At 38.1% G+C, this 20,765-nt stretch overlaps 2 protein-coding genes across 4 annotated transcripts in view; one reads left to right on the forward strand and one right to left on the reverse strand.

The window, feature by feature from the left end:
* Window positions 1–20,765, forward strand: part of LOC128692595 (uncharacterized) — a 75,493-nt gene that overhangs the window by 28,400 nt on the left and 26,328 nt on the right. For both annotated transcript variants that reach the window (XM_070089825.1, XM_070089826.1), the window contains exons 7-11: window positions 6,249–6,370; window positions 9,343–9,401; window positions 13,578–13,730; window positions 17,248–17,423; window positions 17,793–17,849. In XM_070089825.1, the coding sequence (XP_069945926.1) occupies window positions 6,249–6,370; window positions 9,343–9,401; window positions 13,578–13,730; window positions 17,248–17,423; window positions 17,793–17,849 (567 nt within the window). The remainder of the gene's footprint in view (window positions 1–6,248; window positions 6,371–9,342; window positions 9,402–13,577; window positions 13,731–17,247; window positions 17,424–17,792; window positions 17,850–20,765) is intronic.
* The window catches only part of LOC128692596 (ankyrin repeat and SOCS box protein 3), a 197,648-nt gene that overhangs the window by 17,167 nt on the left and 159,716 nt on the right, over window positions 1–20,765 (reverse strand). The window lies entirely within an intron of this gene.

The raw sequence follows: 20,765 nt of genomic DNA on the forward strand, positions 1-20,765 counted from the left end.
GGCTCGATAGTTCAGAAGACAACTAAACACTATTGCCATGAAGAGAATTCAGAATTACAGACTTTTCTTCATTTTATCCGATAGAGTATTTATCTTGCCAATTTTTTGTCCGAAATTGCCAAAATCCGTTACTGAGAAGTTTTACTACAGTGTATTGTTATTGATTTTAGTGTAATGAATACACAACCTGACAACAGGTTTCTAAAACCCAGGGTTCTAAAAATTCTGTGACACTAAAATTGACCCTAAATTTCCCCATCTGATAAGTTTAATGATAGGGAACATAGATTGGTACACAGTAGCCATCCAGGGAGTTCCTACCATCCTGTTATACAAGTGTGCAACAGAAGCCTGTTAAATGTTTTGAACTTTTACTTAACCCTTTGAGGGTCGACAGGCCCTCTCCGAGACTCGTTCTCAGGGTCGGCCAAATTTAAAAAAAAATAATAATTTTCTCTTATGAAAAGATAGAGAATCTTTTCCCAATCATAATGACACCAGAAGTTTGAAATTTGATGGAAAACTTACAGAATTATGCTCTCGCGAAGTTAGCGGTCTCGGCGATGTTTACGCATCGGCGATCTTGCCCACTTTGAGCCCCATTTTCGGCCAATTCCACTGTACTAGTCGACAAAAAACATGAATATTTCACTAGAACTCCATTTTTTCTATTGAATGAGTGCAAGAAACCACCCATTTATCAATTTCAACTATCCAGTACAGTGGTCAGAATTTAGCAATTTTGCCAATTTCACACATTTCAAAAAATGCCAATTTCCGAATAGGGTCCAGAATAAACAAGAAAGACATTCCTGGCACTAAAATGACATTTCCTCTGTTCATTAGTCACGTCTCAAGGCCCCTCTTACATTCTTTTGCTTTCCACTTTGAATTTTTATTCTCACAAAAAATAGAAGATTTACTGTTATACAGACTACTGCATTAGTGTAAAAAGTGGTATAAATAATATTGGCGCACTTGCGAAAGAATATTAGACTCGCCAGTTGACGTGTATTGGATGCTTGGAATGATTTGTTTACTTTTGAACTTTGGTAAAAATTGAACATTTCTGTTACTTTGAGCTCAATTTCAAGGTACTTTTCATTGCAAAATCATCTCAATTTCTGTAATATGTCTTCCATTCTATAAAATGAGACCAAGAAAACTAGAATACAACAATAAATACTATACAAAAATACAGTGCAAAGTCGCTGTTTTATTCCAAAAAAACGGTCATTTTTTTTTTTCTCATTATGCACTGTGTGCTGCAGGATTTTTTTATACTGTGCACAGAACTGCTTAATGCCTCAAATGACGTAGTGGAAGTTTTAGCAGTAAAGGTCGAGAACCAAAACCTAGTCATTGTGGTAGTCTACAAGCCTCCGGATGCAACATCCCAGCAATTCCAGGAACAGCTGTTAAAAATTGACCACTGTCTGGAAAATCTTCCAGCTCCTGCACCCAACATCTTGCTCCTGGGGGATTTCAACTTAAGGCACCTAAAATGGAGGAATATAGCAAATAATATTGTTGCAGTAATAACACCAGGAGGCAGCTCTGATGAAAACTCACACTCACACGAGCTTTTAAATCTCTGCACAAAATTCAATTTAAACCAGCAAATAATAGAGCCTACTAGACTGGAGAATACACTAGACCTCATCTTCACTAACAATGATGATCTGATAAGAAATGTCACCATATCAAAAACAATATACTCAGATCACAACATAATTGAGGTTCAGACATGTATGCGTGGAGCCTCAGACCGACAAAATGAGACTAGTCACGAGGGAGCATTCACCAAATTCAACTTCAATAACAAAAACATAAAGTGGGACCAAGTAAACCAAGTCCTAACCGATATAAGCTGGGAAGATATACTAAGCAACACAGACCCAAACTTATGCCTAGAACAGATTAACTCGGTGGCACTCGATGTATGCACAAGGCTTATTCCTCTAAGAAAAAGGAGGAGTAGATGTAAAATAGAAAGAGACAGGCGCTCCCTTTACAGGCGACGGAAAAGAATAACAGAGCGGCTAAAAGAGGTCAATATATCAGAAATGCGCAGGGAGACACTGGTCAGAGAAATAGCAAGCATCGAACTTAAGCTAAAAGAATCCTTTAGGAGTCAGGAATCGCGGGAAGAACTAAAAGCCATAAATGAAATCGAAAGAAACCCAAAGTATTTCTTCTCCTATGCCAAATCAAAATCGAGAACAACGTCCAGTATTGGGCCCCTACTTAAACAAGATGGGTCCTACACAGATGACAGCAAGGAAATGAGTGAGCTACTCAAGTCCCAATATGACTCAGTTTTTAGCAAGCCGCTAACCAGACTGAGAGTCGAAGATCAAAATGAATTTTTTATGAGAGAGCCACAAAATTTGATTAACACAAGCCTATCCGATGTTATCCTGACGCCAAATGACTTCGAACAGGCGATAAATGACATGCCCATGCACTCTGCCCCAGGGCCAGACTCATGGAACTCTGTGTTCATCAAGAACTGCAAGAAGCCCCTATCACGAGCCTTTTCCATCCTATGGAGAGGGAGCATGGACACGGGGGTCGTCCCTCAGTTACTAAAAACAACAGACATAGCCCCACTCCACAAAGGGGGCAGTAAAGCAACAGCAAAGAACTACAGACCAATAGCACTAACATCCCATATCATAAAAATCTTTGAAAGGGTCCTAAGAAGCAAGATCACCACCCATCTAGAAACCCATCAGTTACACAACCCAGGGCAACATGGGTTTAGAACAGGTCGCTCCTGTCTGTCTCAACTACTGGATCACTACGACAAGGTCCTAAATGCACTAGAAGACAAAAAGAATGCAGATGTAATATATACAGACTTTGCAAAAGCCTTCGACAAGTGTGACCATGGCGTAATAGCGCACAAAATGCGCGCTAAAGGAATAACAGGAAAAGTTGGTCGATGGATCTATAATTTCCTCACTAACAGAACACAGAGAGTAGTCGTCAACAGAGTAAAGTCCGAGGCAGCTACGGTGAAAAGCTCTGTTCCACAAGGCACAGTACTAGCTCCCATCTTGTTCCTCATCCTCATATCCGACATAGACAAGGATGTCAGCCACAGCACCGTGTCTTCCTTTGCAGATGACACCCGAATCTGCATGACAGTGTCTTCCATTGCAGACACTGCAAGGCTCCAGGCGGACATCAACCAAATCTTTCAGTGGGCTGCAGAAAACAATATGAAGTTCAACGATGAGAAATTTCAATTACTCAGATATGGTAAACATGAGGAAATTAAATCTTCATCAGAGTACAAAACAAATTCTGGCCACAAAATAGAGCGAAACACCAACGTCAAAGACCTGGGAGTGATTATGTCGGAGGATCTCACCTTCAAGGACCATAACATTGTATCAATCGCATCTGCTAGAAAAATGACAGGATGGATAATGAGAACCTTCAAAACTAGGGAGGCCAAGCCCATGATGACACTCTTCAGGTCACTTGTTCTATCTAGGCTGGAATATTGCTGCACTCTAACAGCACCTTTCAAGGCAGGTGAAATTGCCGACCTAGAAAATGTACAGAGAACTTTCACGGCGCGCATAACGGAGATAAAACACCTCAATTACTGGGAGCGCTTGAGGTTTCTAAACCTGTATTCCCTGGAACGCAGGAGGGAGAGATACATGATTATATACACCTGGAAAATCCTAGAGGGACTAGTACCGAACTTGCACACGAAAATCACTCACTACGAAAGCAAAAGACTTGGCAGACGATGCACCATCCCCCCAATGAAAAGCAGGGGTGTCACTAGCACGTTAAGAGACCATACAATAAGTGTCAGGGGACCGAGACTGTTCAACTGCCTCCCAGCACACATAAGGGGGATTACCAACAGACCCCTGGCAGTCTTCAAGCTGGCACTGGACAAGCACCTAAAGGCAGTTCCTGATCAGCCGGGCTGTGGCTCGTACGTTGGTTTGCGTGCAGCCAGCAGCAACAGCCTGGTTGATCAGGCGCTGATCCACCAGGAGGCCTGGTCACAGACCGGGCCGCGGGGGCGTTGACCCCCGAAACTCTCTCCAGGTAAACTCTCTCCAGGTAAACACTGACCACATAGACCCATTCTTTCATATGTAGGCCTACCAGCTTTCTCCCACTAGATTTGAGGGCGCTAGAATTTAGGCGTACTAGTACGTCAAAAACCCTGGGTCATAAGCCGTACTAGTATGGCCAAAACCCTCAAATGGTTAATCTCAGTATACTGTAATAATAATAATTTGAACTGGCAGAGTTGATGGTCTTTTGTCTTAAGAGAACTTAATTATGCAGACTAATAGCATTTACTTTTCTGTGTTTGTTCTTATTCCTTTATTACCACCATCATCACCACTGCTGCCACCGCCCCCCGCTGCTGCTAATACTACTACTTACTATGAGTAATAATTTTATGCGCTAGGTGGCTCATTGACCACAGACAGCCCTTGCAAAGTACAGTAAACACGTGATTTAATGAACTAATATTCAAGGAGTGGGTGGTCAGTAATGGCAAATTTGATGTACTGAGCTGAGAATGTGTTGCCATGATTTTAACGATAACGGACAATTCTGTAAACAGCAGACTTTGTCCGTCATGTCTGAATCAGTTGACCCAGTGAATTTTGTCCCATGTATTTGATGCTTATTAAATTAAGATCCATTAAATCAAGAAATTATTGTAGCAAGTTGAGTCTGATACATGCATAGTGCTTGTCTACTGGGTTTTTAAATGACTATCAGTGTTGTACTTGCAGCTTCCAGTGACCTGTAACTGAAGAAACTCTTTAACCCATTTTAGTGTTGCATGTTCTGCCTTTAGTTTTCCTTCCATTGTTTCAGATTATTGGTGTGTTTTGCAGTTCAAATTGTCCTCAATGTCTTGAGTGTATGAAATAGATGGAGGGAGGGAGAGAGGAAAAGCAGGGGGATGAGGGATGAGGAAGGGGAAAGGGAAGTAGGTTGAAGGAAAGGGATAAAGGTAAAGGAGAGAGAGAGAGAGAAAAAGGAAGGAAGGCCAGGTTGAAAGCATGTGTTTAACCCTTTGAGGGTTGCCAGGCCCTCTCAGAGACTTGTTCTCAGGGTTGCCAAAATTTAAAAAAAAAAAAAAAATTTTTTCTTATGAAAAGATAGAGAATCTTTTCCCGATCATAATGACACCAAAAGTATGAAATTTGATGGAAAACTTACGGAATTATGCTCTTGCGAAGTTAGCGGTCTCGACGATGTTTACGCATCGGCAATTTTGCCCACTTTGAGCCCTATTTTCGGCCAATTCCACTGTACTAGTCAACAAAAATCATAAATATTTCACTAGAACTCCATTTTTTTCTATCGAATGAGTACAAGAAACCACCCATTTACCGATTTCAACTATCCAATAAAGTGGTCAGAATTTAGCAATTTTGCCAATTTCACACAAATTTCAAAAGATGCCAATTTCCAAATAGGGTCCAGAATAAACAAGACATACATTCCTGGCACTAAAATAACAAGTTCTCTGTTCGTTAGTTACGTCCCCAGGCCCCTCTTACATTTCTTTTGCTTTCCACTTTGATTTTTTATTCTCACAAAAAAAATAAGATTTACTGTTATGCAGACTACTGCATTAGTGTAGAAATGGTATAAATAATATCGGCACACTTGTGAAAGAATATTAGACTCGCCAGTTGACGTGTATTGGATGCTTAGCATGATTTGTTTACTTTTGAACTTTGGTAAAACTCGAACATTTCTGCTACTTTGAGTTCAATTTCAAGATACTTTTCATTATAAAACCAGTCAAAATCATCTCAATTTCTGTAATATGTCTTCCATTCTATAAAATGAGACCAGGAAAACTAGAATACAACAATAAATACCATACGAAAATACAGTGCAAAGTCGCTGTTTTAAACCAAAAACACGGTCAAAGATTTTTTTTTCTCATTACGCACTGTGTGCTGCAGGATTTTTTTTATACTGCACACACTGACCACATAGACCCATTCTTTCATGTGTAGGCCTACCAGCTTTTTCTTGCTAGATTTGAGGGTGCTAGAATTTATGCGTACTAGTACGTCAAAAACCCTGGCGCTTAAGCCGTACTAATACGGCCGAAACCCTGAAAGGGTTAAGTGGTGACAATGTTGGGGTTACTTGATATCCTATTGTATAGTAGTTTTGCACTGGTTTTCCTAGATTAGTCACGGCTACATGGTTCTTGTACACTTGTACAGAGGCGTGATAGTGGGTGGAGCAAAAGAACTGCTGGTTGAGCCTGCTCCAGGTACCTTGACTTCTGAGGGTCCACACCGTATCGTCTCCACTAACCACCTTCATCACTCAGCAGGAGCATGTGGTGGGTGAATTTCTCAGTTTTGCAAGTGCCTCTATGCATTGTTGGTCATGAGGAAAATAAGATGGGATTCACAATTTGTTTTTGATAAAATTTTAATGCCACCAAATTTGCAATATTATAGAAAGGCAATTTTGAGAATTTTTTTTGTGAATTGGCATATTTTATGAAATAGGAAAACATAAAATAGTGGACTGTTTTAGTAACATCATGTATATTGTATAAAATAAAAACAAGTACTGTGTTGTTTGTATAAATGTAAAATGCTATATATTTATTTCATGTTCTAATTGAGGTGGGGATACAGTACAAATGGATTTGTCCATTAAAAACAGTAGGAGAGTTAGTAGATGGGGAGATGAAGGTATTGGGTAGATGGCGAGAATATTTTGAGGAACTTTTAAATGTCGACGAAGAAAGGGAGGTGGTAATTTCATGCACTGGCCAGGGAGGTATACCATCTTTTAGGAGTGAAGAAGAGCAGGATGTAAGTGTGGGGGAGGTGCGCGAGGCATTACGTAGAATGAAAGGGGGTAAAGCAGCTGGAACTGATGGGGTCATGACAGAAATGTTAAAAGCAGGGGGGGGATATAGTGTTGGAGTGGTTGGTATTTTTGTTTAATAAATGTATGAAAGAGGGGAAGGTACCTAGGGATTGGCAGAGAGCATGTATAGTCCCTTTATATAAAGGGAAAGGGGACAAAAGAGATTTGTAAAAGTTATAGAGGAATTAGTTTACTGAGTATACCAGGAAAAGTGCACAGTAGGGTTATTATTGAAAGAATTAGAGGCAAGACAGAATGTAGGATTGTGGATGAACAAGGAGGTTTTCGAGTGGGTAGAAGATGTGTAGATCAGGTGTTTACATTGAAGCATATATGTGAGCAGTATCTAGATAAAGGTAGGGAAGTTTTTATTGCATTTATGGATTTAGAAAAGGCATTTGATAAAGTGGATAGGGGAGCAATGTGGCAGATGTTGCAAGTATATGGAATAGGTGGTAAGTTACTAAATGCTGTAAAGAATTTTTGAGGACAGTGAGGCTCAGGTTAGGGTGTGTAGAAGAGAGGGAGACTACTTCCTGGTAAAAGTAGGTCTTAGACAGGGATGTATAATGTCACCATGGTTATTTAATATATTTATAGATGGGGTGTAAAAGAAGTAAATGCGAGGGTGTTAGGGAGAGGGGTGGGATTAAATTATGGGAATCAAATACAAAATGGGAAGTGACAGTTACTTTGTGCTGATGATACTGTGCTTATGGGTGATTCTGAAGAAAAGTTGCAGAGGTTAGTGGACGAATTTGGGAGTGTGTGTAAAGGTAGAAAGTTGAAAGTGAATATAGAAAAGAGTAAGGTGATGAGGGCATCAAATGATTTAGATAAAGAAAAATTGGATATCTAATTGGGGAAGAGGAGTATGGAAGAAGTAAATGTTTTCAGAAATTTGGGAGTTGACATATCAGCGGTTGGATTTATGAAGGATGAGGTTAATCATTGAATTGATGAGGGATAAAAGGTGAGTGGTGCATTGAGGTATATGTGGAGACAAAGAACGTTATCTATGGTTATCTATGGAGGCAAAGAAGGGAATGTATGAAAGTATAGTGGTACCAACACACTATAGGAGGTGGTTGGAGGCAGTGGAGATGTCCTGTCTAAGGGCAATGTGCGGTGTAAATATTATGGAGAAAATTCGGAGTGTGGAAATTAGGAGAAGGTGTGGAGTTAATAAAAGTATTAGTCAGAGGGCTGAAGAGGGGTTGTTGAGGTGGTTTGGTCATTTAGAGAAAATGGATCAAAGTAGAATGACATGGAGAGCGTATAAATCTGTAAGGGAAGGAAGGCGGGGTAGGGGTCGTCCTCAAAAGGGTTGGAGGGAGGGGGTAAAGGAGGTTGTGTGGGCAAGGGGCTTGGATTTCCAGCAAGCATGCGTGAGCGTGTTAGATAGGAGTGAATGGAGACGAATTTTATTTGGGACCTGATGAGCTGTTGGAGTGTGAGCAGGGTAATATTTAGTGAAGGGATTCAGGGAAACCAGTTATTTTATATAGCCGGACTTGAGTACTGGAAATGGGAAGTACAGTGCCTGCACTTTAAAGGAGGGGTTTTAGGATATTTGCAGTTTGGAGGGATATGTTGCATATCTTTATACTTATATACTTCTAAATTGTTGTATTCTGAGCACCTCTGCAAAAACAGTGATTGTGTGAGTGAGGTGAAAGTGTTGAATGATGATGAAAGTATTTTCTTTTTGAGGATTTTCTTTCTTTTTGGATCACCCTGCCTCGGTGGGAGACGGCGGACTTGTTAAAAGAAAAATATACAGCACACTGTACAGTGGACCCCCGGTTTACGATCAGCTCCCAATGCGACCAATTATGTAAGTGTATTTATGTAAGTGTGTTTGTATGTGTACGTTTGGGGGTCTGAAATGGACTAATCTAATTCACAATATTCCTTATGGGAACAAATTCGGTCAGTACTGGCACCTGAACATACCTCTGGAGTGAAATAATATCGTGAACCGGGGTCCACTGTACTATTTAAATTTAATTCTTTTATAATATCCAAGATATAAATATTAAACAAATTATAAAATAAAGCAATATATGATAAGTTTTTTATAATATTAACCAGCGGTACACAGCATAATGTAGGATATTATATATTCTCATGCATTCCAGTAGTTATACAGACTTTGTAGTTTATAAAGAGGATTTTTTGCTTTGCCTTATGACATAAATATTATTAAATAATACAATGCGGTAGTAGAAGTGCAATAAACCTTTGGAGATCTGTTTTACTAAGTTAAAAAAAAAAAAAGAAGAGACATGTATAATAGCCCACAAGAATTGCATTTGTGCAGTGTATTTTTGTCAGTCTTAGTAGTGTAACTAGTGCCTATAGTACCTGTCTGTGTTGTCTTTTGTAGAGGAATTTGATATTTAAGAATATTTAATGTTAATTTTCCAGGAGTAATGAGTAGCAGGCACAGCAGTAGTAGAGAGAGAACTGATGGAGTCTTGAAAAGGGTAGGTACTATTTCAAGTGTTTCACATACTGTACTTAAGAGGGCCTTACAAATGTAAGGTTTACCACATATATATTACAGTAATTCTGTTTAAAACTAAAGTTGAGCTAAGATAAGATTTCGTTCGGATTTTTAACCCCGGAGGGTTAGCCACCCAGGATAACCCAAGAAAGTCAGTGCGTCATCGAGGACTGTCTAACTTATTTCCATTGGGGTCCTTAATCTTATCCCCCAGGATGCGACCCACACCAGTCGACTAACACCCAGGTACCTATTTGCTGCTAGGTGAACAGGACAATAGGTGTAAGGAAACGTGTCGGAATTTCCACCTGCCGGGAATCGAACCCGGGCCCTCTGTGTGTGAAGCTGGAGCTTTAGCCACCAGACCACCGGGCCACAACATTATGAGATAAAAGTTTATTATTATCACACTGGCCGATTCCCACCAAGGCAGGGTGGCCCGAAAAAGAAAAACTTTCACCATCATTCACTCCATCACTGTCTTGCCAGAAGGGTGCTTTACACTACAGTTTTTAAACTGCAACATTAACACCCCTCCTTCAGAGTGCAGGCACTGTACTTCCCATCTCCAGGACTCAAGTCCGGCCTGCCGGTTTCCCTGAATCCCTTCATAAATGTTACATAAATGTTACATAAATGTTAGATAAACACACAGTATTGTTTAGGCCTTCTGTGTGATGTTCGGGAATAATTCTAAAAATATTCAGATTAGGATGAAGATAAATAATACACACACATTTAAAAACAAAATGAAGATAATTTCTTTGGTACTGAATACATAAAAAGCAAACTTCAGTTTAATAAACACACCCACTACATATGTAAGACAAGGTCTATACTATATACATACCACACTCAACACTATGGTGTATGTACATGGGAATCTATAACAATAAATAATCAAAAACCAGCCATAACCCAATAAAACTCTGCTCTTTGGATAATCACTTAATCTGATCCCATACAACACACCCTCTAATTTAAAAAACAAAAAATGAAACCTATTTAACATGTGAAGTATCCGGCCATACCTGTACTACAGTGTGTATTACATAAACCGAACATGCAGAGTACTAACTGTAAGCTACAATAATTCCTGTAGAGCAGTAACAGATCACATAGGAATAATATTAGAAATACAGTGGAACCTCAAAAATCAAACTGCTCCCAACACGACCAATTATGTAAATGTATTTTTGTAAGTGCTTTTATAAGTGTATTTTTGAGGGTCTGAAATGGACTAATCTAATTTACATTATTCCTGATGGGAATAAATTCATTCGGTAAAGGCACTCGAACAGCCTTCTGGACCGAAGAAAGTTCGATATTTGAGGTTCCACTGTACATATTGTGTTGATATATGTTTTAATCTAAGTAAACAATCCATTCAAATCAAAGCATCCAAAATTTGGACCAACCCATTTGAAGGAGGAAAAAGAAAAACCTCTCCTAGTAGCTTCAAAAAAAATTTTTGAACTTGTAATATTTAACCCTTTTACTATCCAGACCCCTAAAAATTAATATTGTCTCTGTGCACATTTTTTAAAAGAAAAAAATTTTTCTTCTGAAATGGTAGAGAATCACTTTTCTGAAACATTGATACCAAAAGTATAAAATTTGTTGGAAAACTTGTGTAATTACACAGGCGCAAAGCAGTTTTGGCATAATTTATGCATTTTACGATTTTACCCACTTTAGAGTCCTATTTTACACCAATTCCATTGCTCCATTTGATGAAATTCTTATCAATTTCATTAACATGCCTTCCATTCTAATGACTGAGCACAAGAAACTTTCCATTCAACTATCAGAACTGCCATTTAACCCTTAAACTGTCCAAATGTAGATCTATGTTCACGTGCGTAGCGCTCTGACCTTGATTTTCCCCATTTGAAAGCATGTAAAAAAAACGTAGATCTACATTCGGAGCCTGCCGCATGTCAACGTATATCTACGTTTGGACAGTTTAAGGGATAAAGTGCACAGAACTCTGTAATTTTGCCAAATTTTCACAGAATTTTCAAAATTTTGTGAAAATTTCACAAAATTAAAATAATTCTAATTTATAAAAAAAAGAAAGTCCAAAATGAACACTGTAGAGATTCCAGGCACTAAAACATTTGTTCATTAATCATGTTCTCAGGCCTCTCCTATATTAGACTTGCCCTCCATTTTGAGTTCATCACACAAAAAGAATTGAAGATTTACCCTATTTCTCGTATAATAAAATATAACCAGGAAGGATTGATCATGATTTACAGCATCCCAATAAATGAATCAGACCTATTACAAACCCATAAAACAGACCTATAGGTGTAGGGAAACCTTACTCATCCTCAGGAGAATTGGCAAAAAATCGAATATTTCATCTACTTTGAGCCTAATTTCTAGCTACTTCTGGTCCTGAAACTAACAGAATCATATCTCTTTGAGTAGTCTATCTTACATTCTATCAACTGATACTAAGAAGCTGACAATAAAGCTATAAAAACTATCCTAGAAAATACCTCAAACTTGCTATTTTAAACCAAACACAAGGTCAGAGTTTTGCTTTTCCCATCATGCACTGTATAGGGCAGTATTTTTTTTTATACTGTGCACACTTGCCAGACCCATTCTCTTATATATAGACCAAAATTTACAACTCACAGCTTATCTGATGAAGCTGTGCTCAAACCAGATGTATGTGATGGACCATGGCATCAATAACATAGATCTATGTGACAGCCACTGAGTGTACATAAACATGTACTACTATGTCAGTTGTATCTTATGTTGCTAACTTATTAAATTACTACCTCTCCTTTGCAATTTAAATCATTTTATCTGCAAAAATTATTCACCCTTAGCCCCTTGACTGTCGCAACCCCAAATCCTGAGGTGTCGCAAAATTTCCAAAAAAAAAAAAAAAAAAAAAAATTTTTTCTTGTGAAATGATAGAGAATCTTTTCCCGATTGTAATGACAGAAAAAAAATGAAATTTGATGGAAAACTGACGGAATTACGCTCTCGTGAAGTTACTGACCTCGGCGATATTTATGAATCGGCGATTTCGCCCACTTTGAAGCCCTATTTTCAACTAATTCCATTGTTCCAGTGAACGATACTCATAGGTGTTTCTTTAGAACTCTATTTTTTCTATTGATTGGGTACAAGAAACTGCCCATTTACTTATTTCGCCTTCCCAATAATGTGGTCAGAAATTTGCAATTTGGCCAATTTCACAAAAATTAAAAAATATGACAATTTCAAAATAGGGTCCAGAATGAACAATGCAGACATTCCTGGCTCTAAAATAACATTTTCTTTGTTCATCAGTCACGTCTCCAGGCCCCTCTGATATTACTCAGAGGGGCCTGTTTGAATTTTTATTCAAACAAAAAACAGAAGATTTACTATTGTGCAGACTACTGCAGTATTGTAATAATTGTATAAATAATGTCAACCCATTCATGGCTGCATATTAGAATGGCTATTTGGACATTTATTGGAAAATGACATTTGTTTACTTTTGAGCATCGGCAAAAATCAAACATTTCCCCTACTTTGAGCTCCATTTCAAGGTTCTTTTCATAGTAAAACCAATCAAAATCACCTCTATTTCTATAATATGTTTTCCATTTTATTAAACGAGACCAAGAAAACGAGAATACAACCATAAATACTATAGGAAAATAGACCACAAAGTCGCCATTTTAATTAAAAACAATGGTCAGTTTTTTTTTCTCATTATGCACTGCGTGCTGCAGGATTTTTTTTATATGATACACACTAACCACACAGACCCATTCTCTCACATGTGGGCCTACCAGCTTTCTCCTGCTTGATTTGAAGCCGCTAGAATTTATGAGTATACAGTACGTCAAAAATGGTGGCTCGTAAGACGTATATATACAACCAAAACAGTCAAAGGGTTAAAAGTCACAAAAAACTAATATTACATGGTATAATCCTTTTCTAAGTACTGTACCTGTGTTTAAGTACATGTAGTTTGTAAGTACAGTACTAGTTGTAGTTTGCCTGAAATGCTTTGCATAACAAGGGGCTTAATTAGAATATGGATGAAGATGCAATCCCAGAGTTGAACCAACACCTTTTAATTAATGAAAATAAATTTGATTTGATTAAGTCATGATAGCTCTACATTTGTGTCTAGGAGAGACGCGGGACCCTCCATGGTGGTCCTCTGTGGACGAGCAAGACTACAAGATACGTGGAGTTAGTGTTGGTAGCTGACCACAGCTACTATGATACCTACCTCAATAAGACTGTTCCACGCTGCAAGGCCATTGTTAACATTGTTAATGCAGTAAGTCTGTTTTTCACTTCTATGTTATAGTAGTTAGGAAAACTGCACAAATGCACATGATATATTTGACAGTCCTTCTTTCAACACACTGGCCGTATCCCACCGAGGTGGGGTGGCCCAAAAGGAAAAACAAAAGCTTCTCCTTTTGCATTTAGTAATATATACAGGAGAAGGGGTTACTAGCCCCTTGCTCCCGGCATTTTAGTCGCCTCTTACAACATGCATGGCTTACAGAGGAAGAATTCTGTTCCACTTCCCTATGGAGAGAACAGGAAATAAACAAGAACAAGAACTAGTAAGAAAATAGAAGAAAACCCTGAGGGGTGTGTACATATATACACCTACCATCCGACTTATGACCGAGTTCAGTTCCGAGAAACCAGTCGTAAGTCGAAATGGTCGTAAGTCGAACTTTACATTACAAAACATTTTTGTAATGACTATTTTATTGTTTTATTTTGGTATTTCATGTTTTACTTTACTTTTTATACTGTAAGTACTGTATTTTATACTGTAAGGTTTAGGATAAACACTGTGTACAACACAAATAGTTGTTTATTTCCCAGAAATTTGGCATAAAAAACACGGATGTAAGTTGAGTGGTCGTAAGTCGAGCAGGTCGTAAGTCGGATGGTAGGTGTATATGCTTGTATATGTATGTGTAGTGTGACCTAAGTGTAAGAAGAAGTAGCAAGATGTACCTGAAATCTTGCATGTTTATGAGATAGAAAAATGGACACCAGCAATCCTACCATCATGTAAAACAACTACAGGCTTTCATTTTACACTCTCTTGGCAGGACGGTAGTACCTCCCTGGGCGGTTGCTGTCCACCAACCTACTACCTAGGTTTAGGGTACTAGTTATAAGAAATGAGACTAAGACTTTTATCTATTTTACTACATTAGCTGTTTTCCACTGAGGTAGAGTGACGTAAAGAGGGAAATTCATTCACCATTCATTTAATAGCTGCTTTACTAAAAGTGCATACATATCACAATTTCAAATACCTTTTGAACTGTAACATTATTAACAATCCATCAAATTTATTGTATGTAAATAATGTACTGTTGGTAAGCAGGTGAAATCTATAATTTTCACAAATTCCCTTTAGAAAATTTGATGTTGGTGAAGGGGTTCTTAATCCAAGGAGCTGGAACTACCCCTCTTGTTCCTTGGACCAGACCTGATTTCCTTCTTTACTGGTTTAGTGTTCTTCTAAGAATAAAGTAAATACAGAAAGTGTGTAATGTTATAGTTTTCCAAGGTTCAGTATCTTGTGTTAACTGTGTAATGGTTATATTAGTGTTTTTATATTAGGTACAGCATCACCCTTCTTCGGTGGGAGGTGGCCGTTGTGTTAAAAAATATATATTTCTGGAATTACCTCTGTAATAATGCTTAAAGGGCTTTGCTTGAAGCATTTTAGACTGAAAATTTTGAAGAAAAGAATGAAGAATTACAAATACAGACCCATGAGTATTTGTATGGTGACAAGGTAACTTATAGTTTGTATTGCGAAGTTTCCGGGAAGCTACAGATCAAGAAATATCTCAGCGGTGTTGCTAGTTTGGTTCATGTCCTTAAGGTGCTTACTGTTTATGTATTACCTGGAGTTTACCTGGAGAGAGTTCCTGGGGTCAATGCCCCCATGGCCCGGTCTGTAACCAGGCCTGGGGGTGTTGTCCCCAGGCCTGGTCACAGCAGTAACAGCCTGGTGGATCAGAGCCTGATAACCAGGCTATTACTGCTGGCTGCGCGCAATCCAACGTACGAGCCACAGCCCGGCTGGTCAGGTACCGACTTTAGGTGCTTGTCCAGTGCCAGCTTGAAGACATCCAGGGGTCTATTGGTAATCCCCCTTATATATGCTGGGAGGCAGTTGAACAGTCTCGGGCCCCTGACACTTACTGTATTGTCTCTTAACATGCTAGTGACACCCCTGCTTTTCATTGGGGGGATGTTGCATCGTCTGCCAAGTCTTTTGCTTTCGTTGAGTGATTTTTGTGTACAGGTTCAATAATAGTCCCTCTAGGATTTTCCAGGTGTATATAATCGTGTATCTCTCCCGCCTGCATTCCAGGGAGTACAGGTTCAGGAACTTCAAGCGCTCCCAGTAATTGAGGTGTTTTATCTCCGTTATGCGCGTCGTGAAAGTTCTCTGTACATTTTCTAGGTTGGCAATTTCACCTGCCTTGAAAGGTACTGTTAGTGTGCAGCAATATTCCAGCCTGGATAGAACAAGCGACCTGAAGAGTGTCATCATGGGCTTGGCATTCCTAGTTTTGAAGGTTCTCATTATGCATCCTATCATTTTTCTAGCAGATGCGATTGATACAATATTATGGTCCTTGAAGGTGAGATCCTCCGACATGATCACTCCCAGGTCTTTGACGTTAGTTTTTCGCTCTATTGTGTGGTTGGAATTTGTTTTGTACTCTGATGAAGTTTTAATTTCCTCATGTTTACCATATCGGAGTAATTGAAATTTCTCATTGTTGAACTTCATATTGTTTTCTGCAGCCCATTGAAAAATTTGGTTGATGTCTGCCTGGAGCCTTGCAGTGTCTGCAGTGGAAGACACTGTCATGCAGATTCGGGTGTCATCTGCAAAGGAAGACACGGTACTGTGGCTGACATCCTTGTCTGTCAGATATGAGGATGAGAAACAAGATGGGAGTGAGTACTGTGCCTTGTGGAACAGAGCTTTTCACCGTAGCCACCTCAGATTTTACTCTGTTGACTACTACTGTTTGTGTTCTGTTTGTGAGGAAATTATAGATCCATCTACCAACTTTTCCTGTTATTCCTTTAGCACACATTTTGTGTGCTATTACGGCATGTTCACACTTGTCGAAGGCTTTTGCAAAAGTCTGTATATATTACAAATCTGCATTCTTTTTGTCTTCTAGTGCATCTAGGACCTTGTCGTAGTGATCCAGTAGTTGGGAGAGACAGGAGCGACCTGCTCTAAACCCATGTTGCCCTAGATTGTGTAATTGATGGGTATCTAGATGGGTGGCGATCTTGCTTCTTAGGACCCTTTCAAAGATTTTTATGATATGGGATGTTAGTGCTATCAGTCTGTAGTTCTTTGCTATTGCTTTACTGCCACCTTTGTGGAGTGGGGATATGTCTGTTGTGCAGGAAATTTATATATATATATATATATTTTTTTTTTTTTTCAACAAGTCGGCCGTCTCCCACCGAGGCAGGGTGACCCAAAAAAGAAAGAAAATCCCCAAAAAGAAAATACTTTCATCATCATTCAACACTTTCACCACACTCGCACATTATCACTGTTTTTGCAGAGGTGCTCAGAATACAACAGTTTAGAAGCATACACATATAAAGATACACAACATATCCCTCCAAACTGCCAAAATAAATAAATAAATAAATAAATATATATATATATATATATATATATATATATATATATATATATATATATATATATATATATATATATATAATTTTTTTTACAATGATTGTAACTTGCATGTGTAATGTTGCAGCTGTTCCGACCACTGGGTGTGGTGGTAGTACTGACTCATTTGGAGGTATGGAACATCAAAGACCAGATTGTTGTGGATGAGGATTCCAACAAGACTATTGATAACATGAAGCCCTATAGAAAAAAGTTGTTATTGACTCGTCCAGATATTCCCAATGACACCACACAGCTTTTGACGTGAGCATTATGATGGAAATCGCTTGATATTAATTATACTGTATGGTATTTAAGGATTAATTTGAGAATAATTAGAATGAGGAATCATCATGATTTGCTAATAGTAATTGCTTTCCCCCTTAACACTTAATGTGGCAAATAATATTCTTAATGATGTAATGTGTTTGAAAATATAAGGCCTTGTATTTCACTTTTTTGTAAGCATCACTTTAAAGCTAACAGGACAGTAGACATACATTTTATTAGTAGCTTAGAGCTTTAGAATAAAAGTCTTTTAAATATGTCATTAATAAATTTTTATTTTTATATAGGATGTCATATTTTTTGCTCTGTATTGGCATATACTTAACAATTTTTTAAATTCTGCAGAACTGTTGACTTCACAGGAATCACCATTGGCAAAGCTACAATGAATGGAATGTGCAGGTAGGTAGTGTTTGCTGTTTGATAATTAATAAATGTATAATAATAAATCAATGTTGATTTAATCAGCTAGTTTACCCTTAACCCTTTCAGGGTCCAGAGGCCAAATTTCAAAGGGTGCACCAGTGTTTAAGAATTTTCCAAAAAAAAAAATTGTTACTTAAAATGGTAGATATTTTTCTGAAGGTAATAAAACAAAAAGTACAAAATTTGATGGAAAATTGACGAAATTATGCTCTCGCGAATTTTGTTGTCAGCGATATTTACGCATCGGCAATTTTGCTGAATTTGACTCACATTTTAGGCCAATTACATTATTCCAGTCGACCAAATTCTTAGCTATTTCACTAGTATTGAGCACGAGAAATCGCTGCATCAACTGTTTCAACTATAAATAAAATGATCGGAAAATGGTAATCTGGCCAGTTTAATGCAAAGTTCAAAATATTCCAATTTCAAAATAGGGTCCAAAATAAACAATGCAGACATTCCTGGCACTAAAATAACATTTCCTCTGTTCATTAGTTATGTTCTGAGGCTTTACAAATGAATTCCATTTTTATTTTTATTCACATAATGAATTTTTATTCAAACCAAAAAATAGAAGATTTACTATTATGCAGTATTGTAATAATTGTATAAATATCACCACATTTGTGAATGTATATTAGACCCACCAGCTGGTGTGTATTAGACATGTGAGGTCATTTGTTTACTCTTGAAGATCGGCAAAAATTTTACATTTCCTCTACTTTGAGCTCAGTTTCAAGCCATTTCCAGTACTAAAACCAATCAAAATCATCTCTATTTCTGTAATATGTCTTTCATTCTATCAAATGAGACCAATAAATCGCAAATACAACTATAAAAACATACAAAAAACACTGCAAAGTCACTGTTTTAATCGAAAATTATGGTCTCGTTTTTTTTCTCTCATGCACTGTTTGCTGCAGGATTTGTTATGTGGTGCACATGTACCACATAGATGTATTCTTTCATATCTAGGCCCAAATTTACCACTCACAGTTTATCAGAGTGAGCTGAGCTCATGGCATAGATCTACGGTTTGGACCCTCAACTCAAATCCGTAGATCTACGGCACGGACCCTGGAAGGGTTAAACTGCTGAAGGGTCAAAAATATGTTCCCCCAGTGCATGTGATTTTGAAAAAAATCTGATAAGTACTTAGAGATATGAAGCTTTGAAATTGACATCAGTGATTGTCATGTGGCAACACATGTGCTAGCAACGCATCATGTTTTTCGTGATTTCTTCCATTTTTTCTAGCTTTTTATGGATCACATTTGTTGCACCTATATTTGTTTACATATTTCACTTACAGTATATTTATTTTTCAATAGCACTAAACTAAATGCCAGTCTCTTCTCTTGTTAACTCACTGAACACTTTTTGTTTTTATTGTTGTATTGTCTTTCACTGCATCCAAAGTGCTATCAAAAAGTTCCTGGACTCAAATTTTCATCCGCTTCTTGGGTGAAATATAGCAGCAGTGTAGATCATTCTGGGTAGAACACTCCTTTGTAAAGTGGCATGGTGAGTTTCAGTGTAGTCGGATGTTCCATTGAGGTTAGACTGGTATTTTTTGTGTTGTCCAAGCCTTATAATTTTATGTGTAATAGAATGGAATCTTTAACCCTTAAACTGTCCAGACGTAGATCTATGTTTGCGCACGTAGCACTCCGACCTTGATTTTCTCCATAAGAAACAATTTAAAAAAACCTAGATATACGTTTGGAGCACTAAGCAAGCAAACGTAGATGTACGTTTGGACAATTTAAGGGTTAAAAGAAAGAAGTGTGTGTGTGAGAGAGAGAGAGAGAGAGAGAGATATAGATATATAGATATAGATCTAGATAGATATAGAAACTTATTGATAGCACCTTGTATATTCTATGTACACTATACACATACACACACTGTAAACTATATTAAAAGTGTTAGTGCTCATGGAACTGCTTGAAGCATGGTTTAATGCAGAGTAGTGTTTCACAGCTTAACACTTGTATCTTATATCCCTGCATTTCATTTTTTTTTTTCAGCGCACACACAGCACCTCTTTGACAATAAACATTTGTCACAGTAGTGTCCTTCCATTCAAACAGGTGCAGCTGTTTTGAAACATTTGTGTTTGCCATGGTATACCTGTTATATGCATTTGTTTGCTGCACAATAAGTTGCATCAGGGCATTATCAAAGAACTCAAAGAAAGTAAGTTTGTGAGAGTCGTCTATCAAAGAACAATGTGGTTTTATTCTACTGTTTGTATCATGAAAATGACATGGATTGGGAATACATGGGCTGTCTTCCTGTCAGTTCCATGTGTGGTCTAATGGTAGTGGGGTTGGTGGTGGATGTGAAGCATCTGTAGCTGGAGCTGATAAGAGTTCAGGATGGTCGTTACAATGGTCGTCATGGCCTCCTTCTTAGTCCTACTTCACAACCACCATAATCGTCACTATCACTATCAGATGATTGTGAAATGCATGGTAATTGTGCACTGGGTATGGCATGTTGCTCACTTCCCTTCCTGGTACATCAACAACATATTTCAGTTTCACTGGCAAATATTACATGTCACAGTTACTAGTCATCACTCCTCATCAGCATGAACTCATCACTGAACTCATCCTTGCTGTTTAGATCTTGGCCAAAATGTTGAGAAAACCTTAATTTCCACTTGGATTATTGTGAGTTGGTTGATGGTGCGACATGGTAAACAATGTAATGGCTTGCACTAGCTTCCACAATGCCCTACACATGCCAGGATTTTTTCTATATTGCAACACCCACTGTTCAGACCTGTTTTCTCTGACATGGCCTAACCTGACTGTGTGGGGCCATTTTGGAGGCACTGTAATTTAAGTATAAATTTATGCCATCAGCAAAAATGTACATCAT

The sequence above is a fragment of the Cherax quadricarinatus genome, chromosome 30, assembly GCF_038502225.1.
Source record: "Cherax quadricarinatus isolate ZL_2023a chromosome 30, ASM3850222v1, whole genome shotgun sequence".
In the NCBI taxonomy this organism is placed as follows: domain Eukaryota; kingdom Metazoa; phylum Arthropoda; class Malacostraca; order Decapoda; family Parastacidae; genus Cherax; species Cherax quadricarinatus.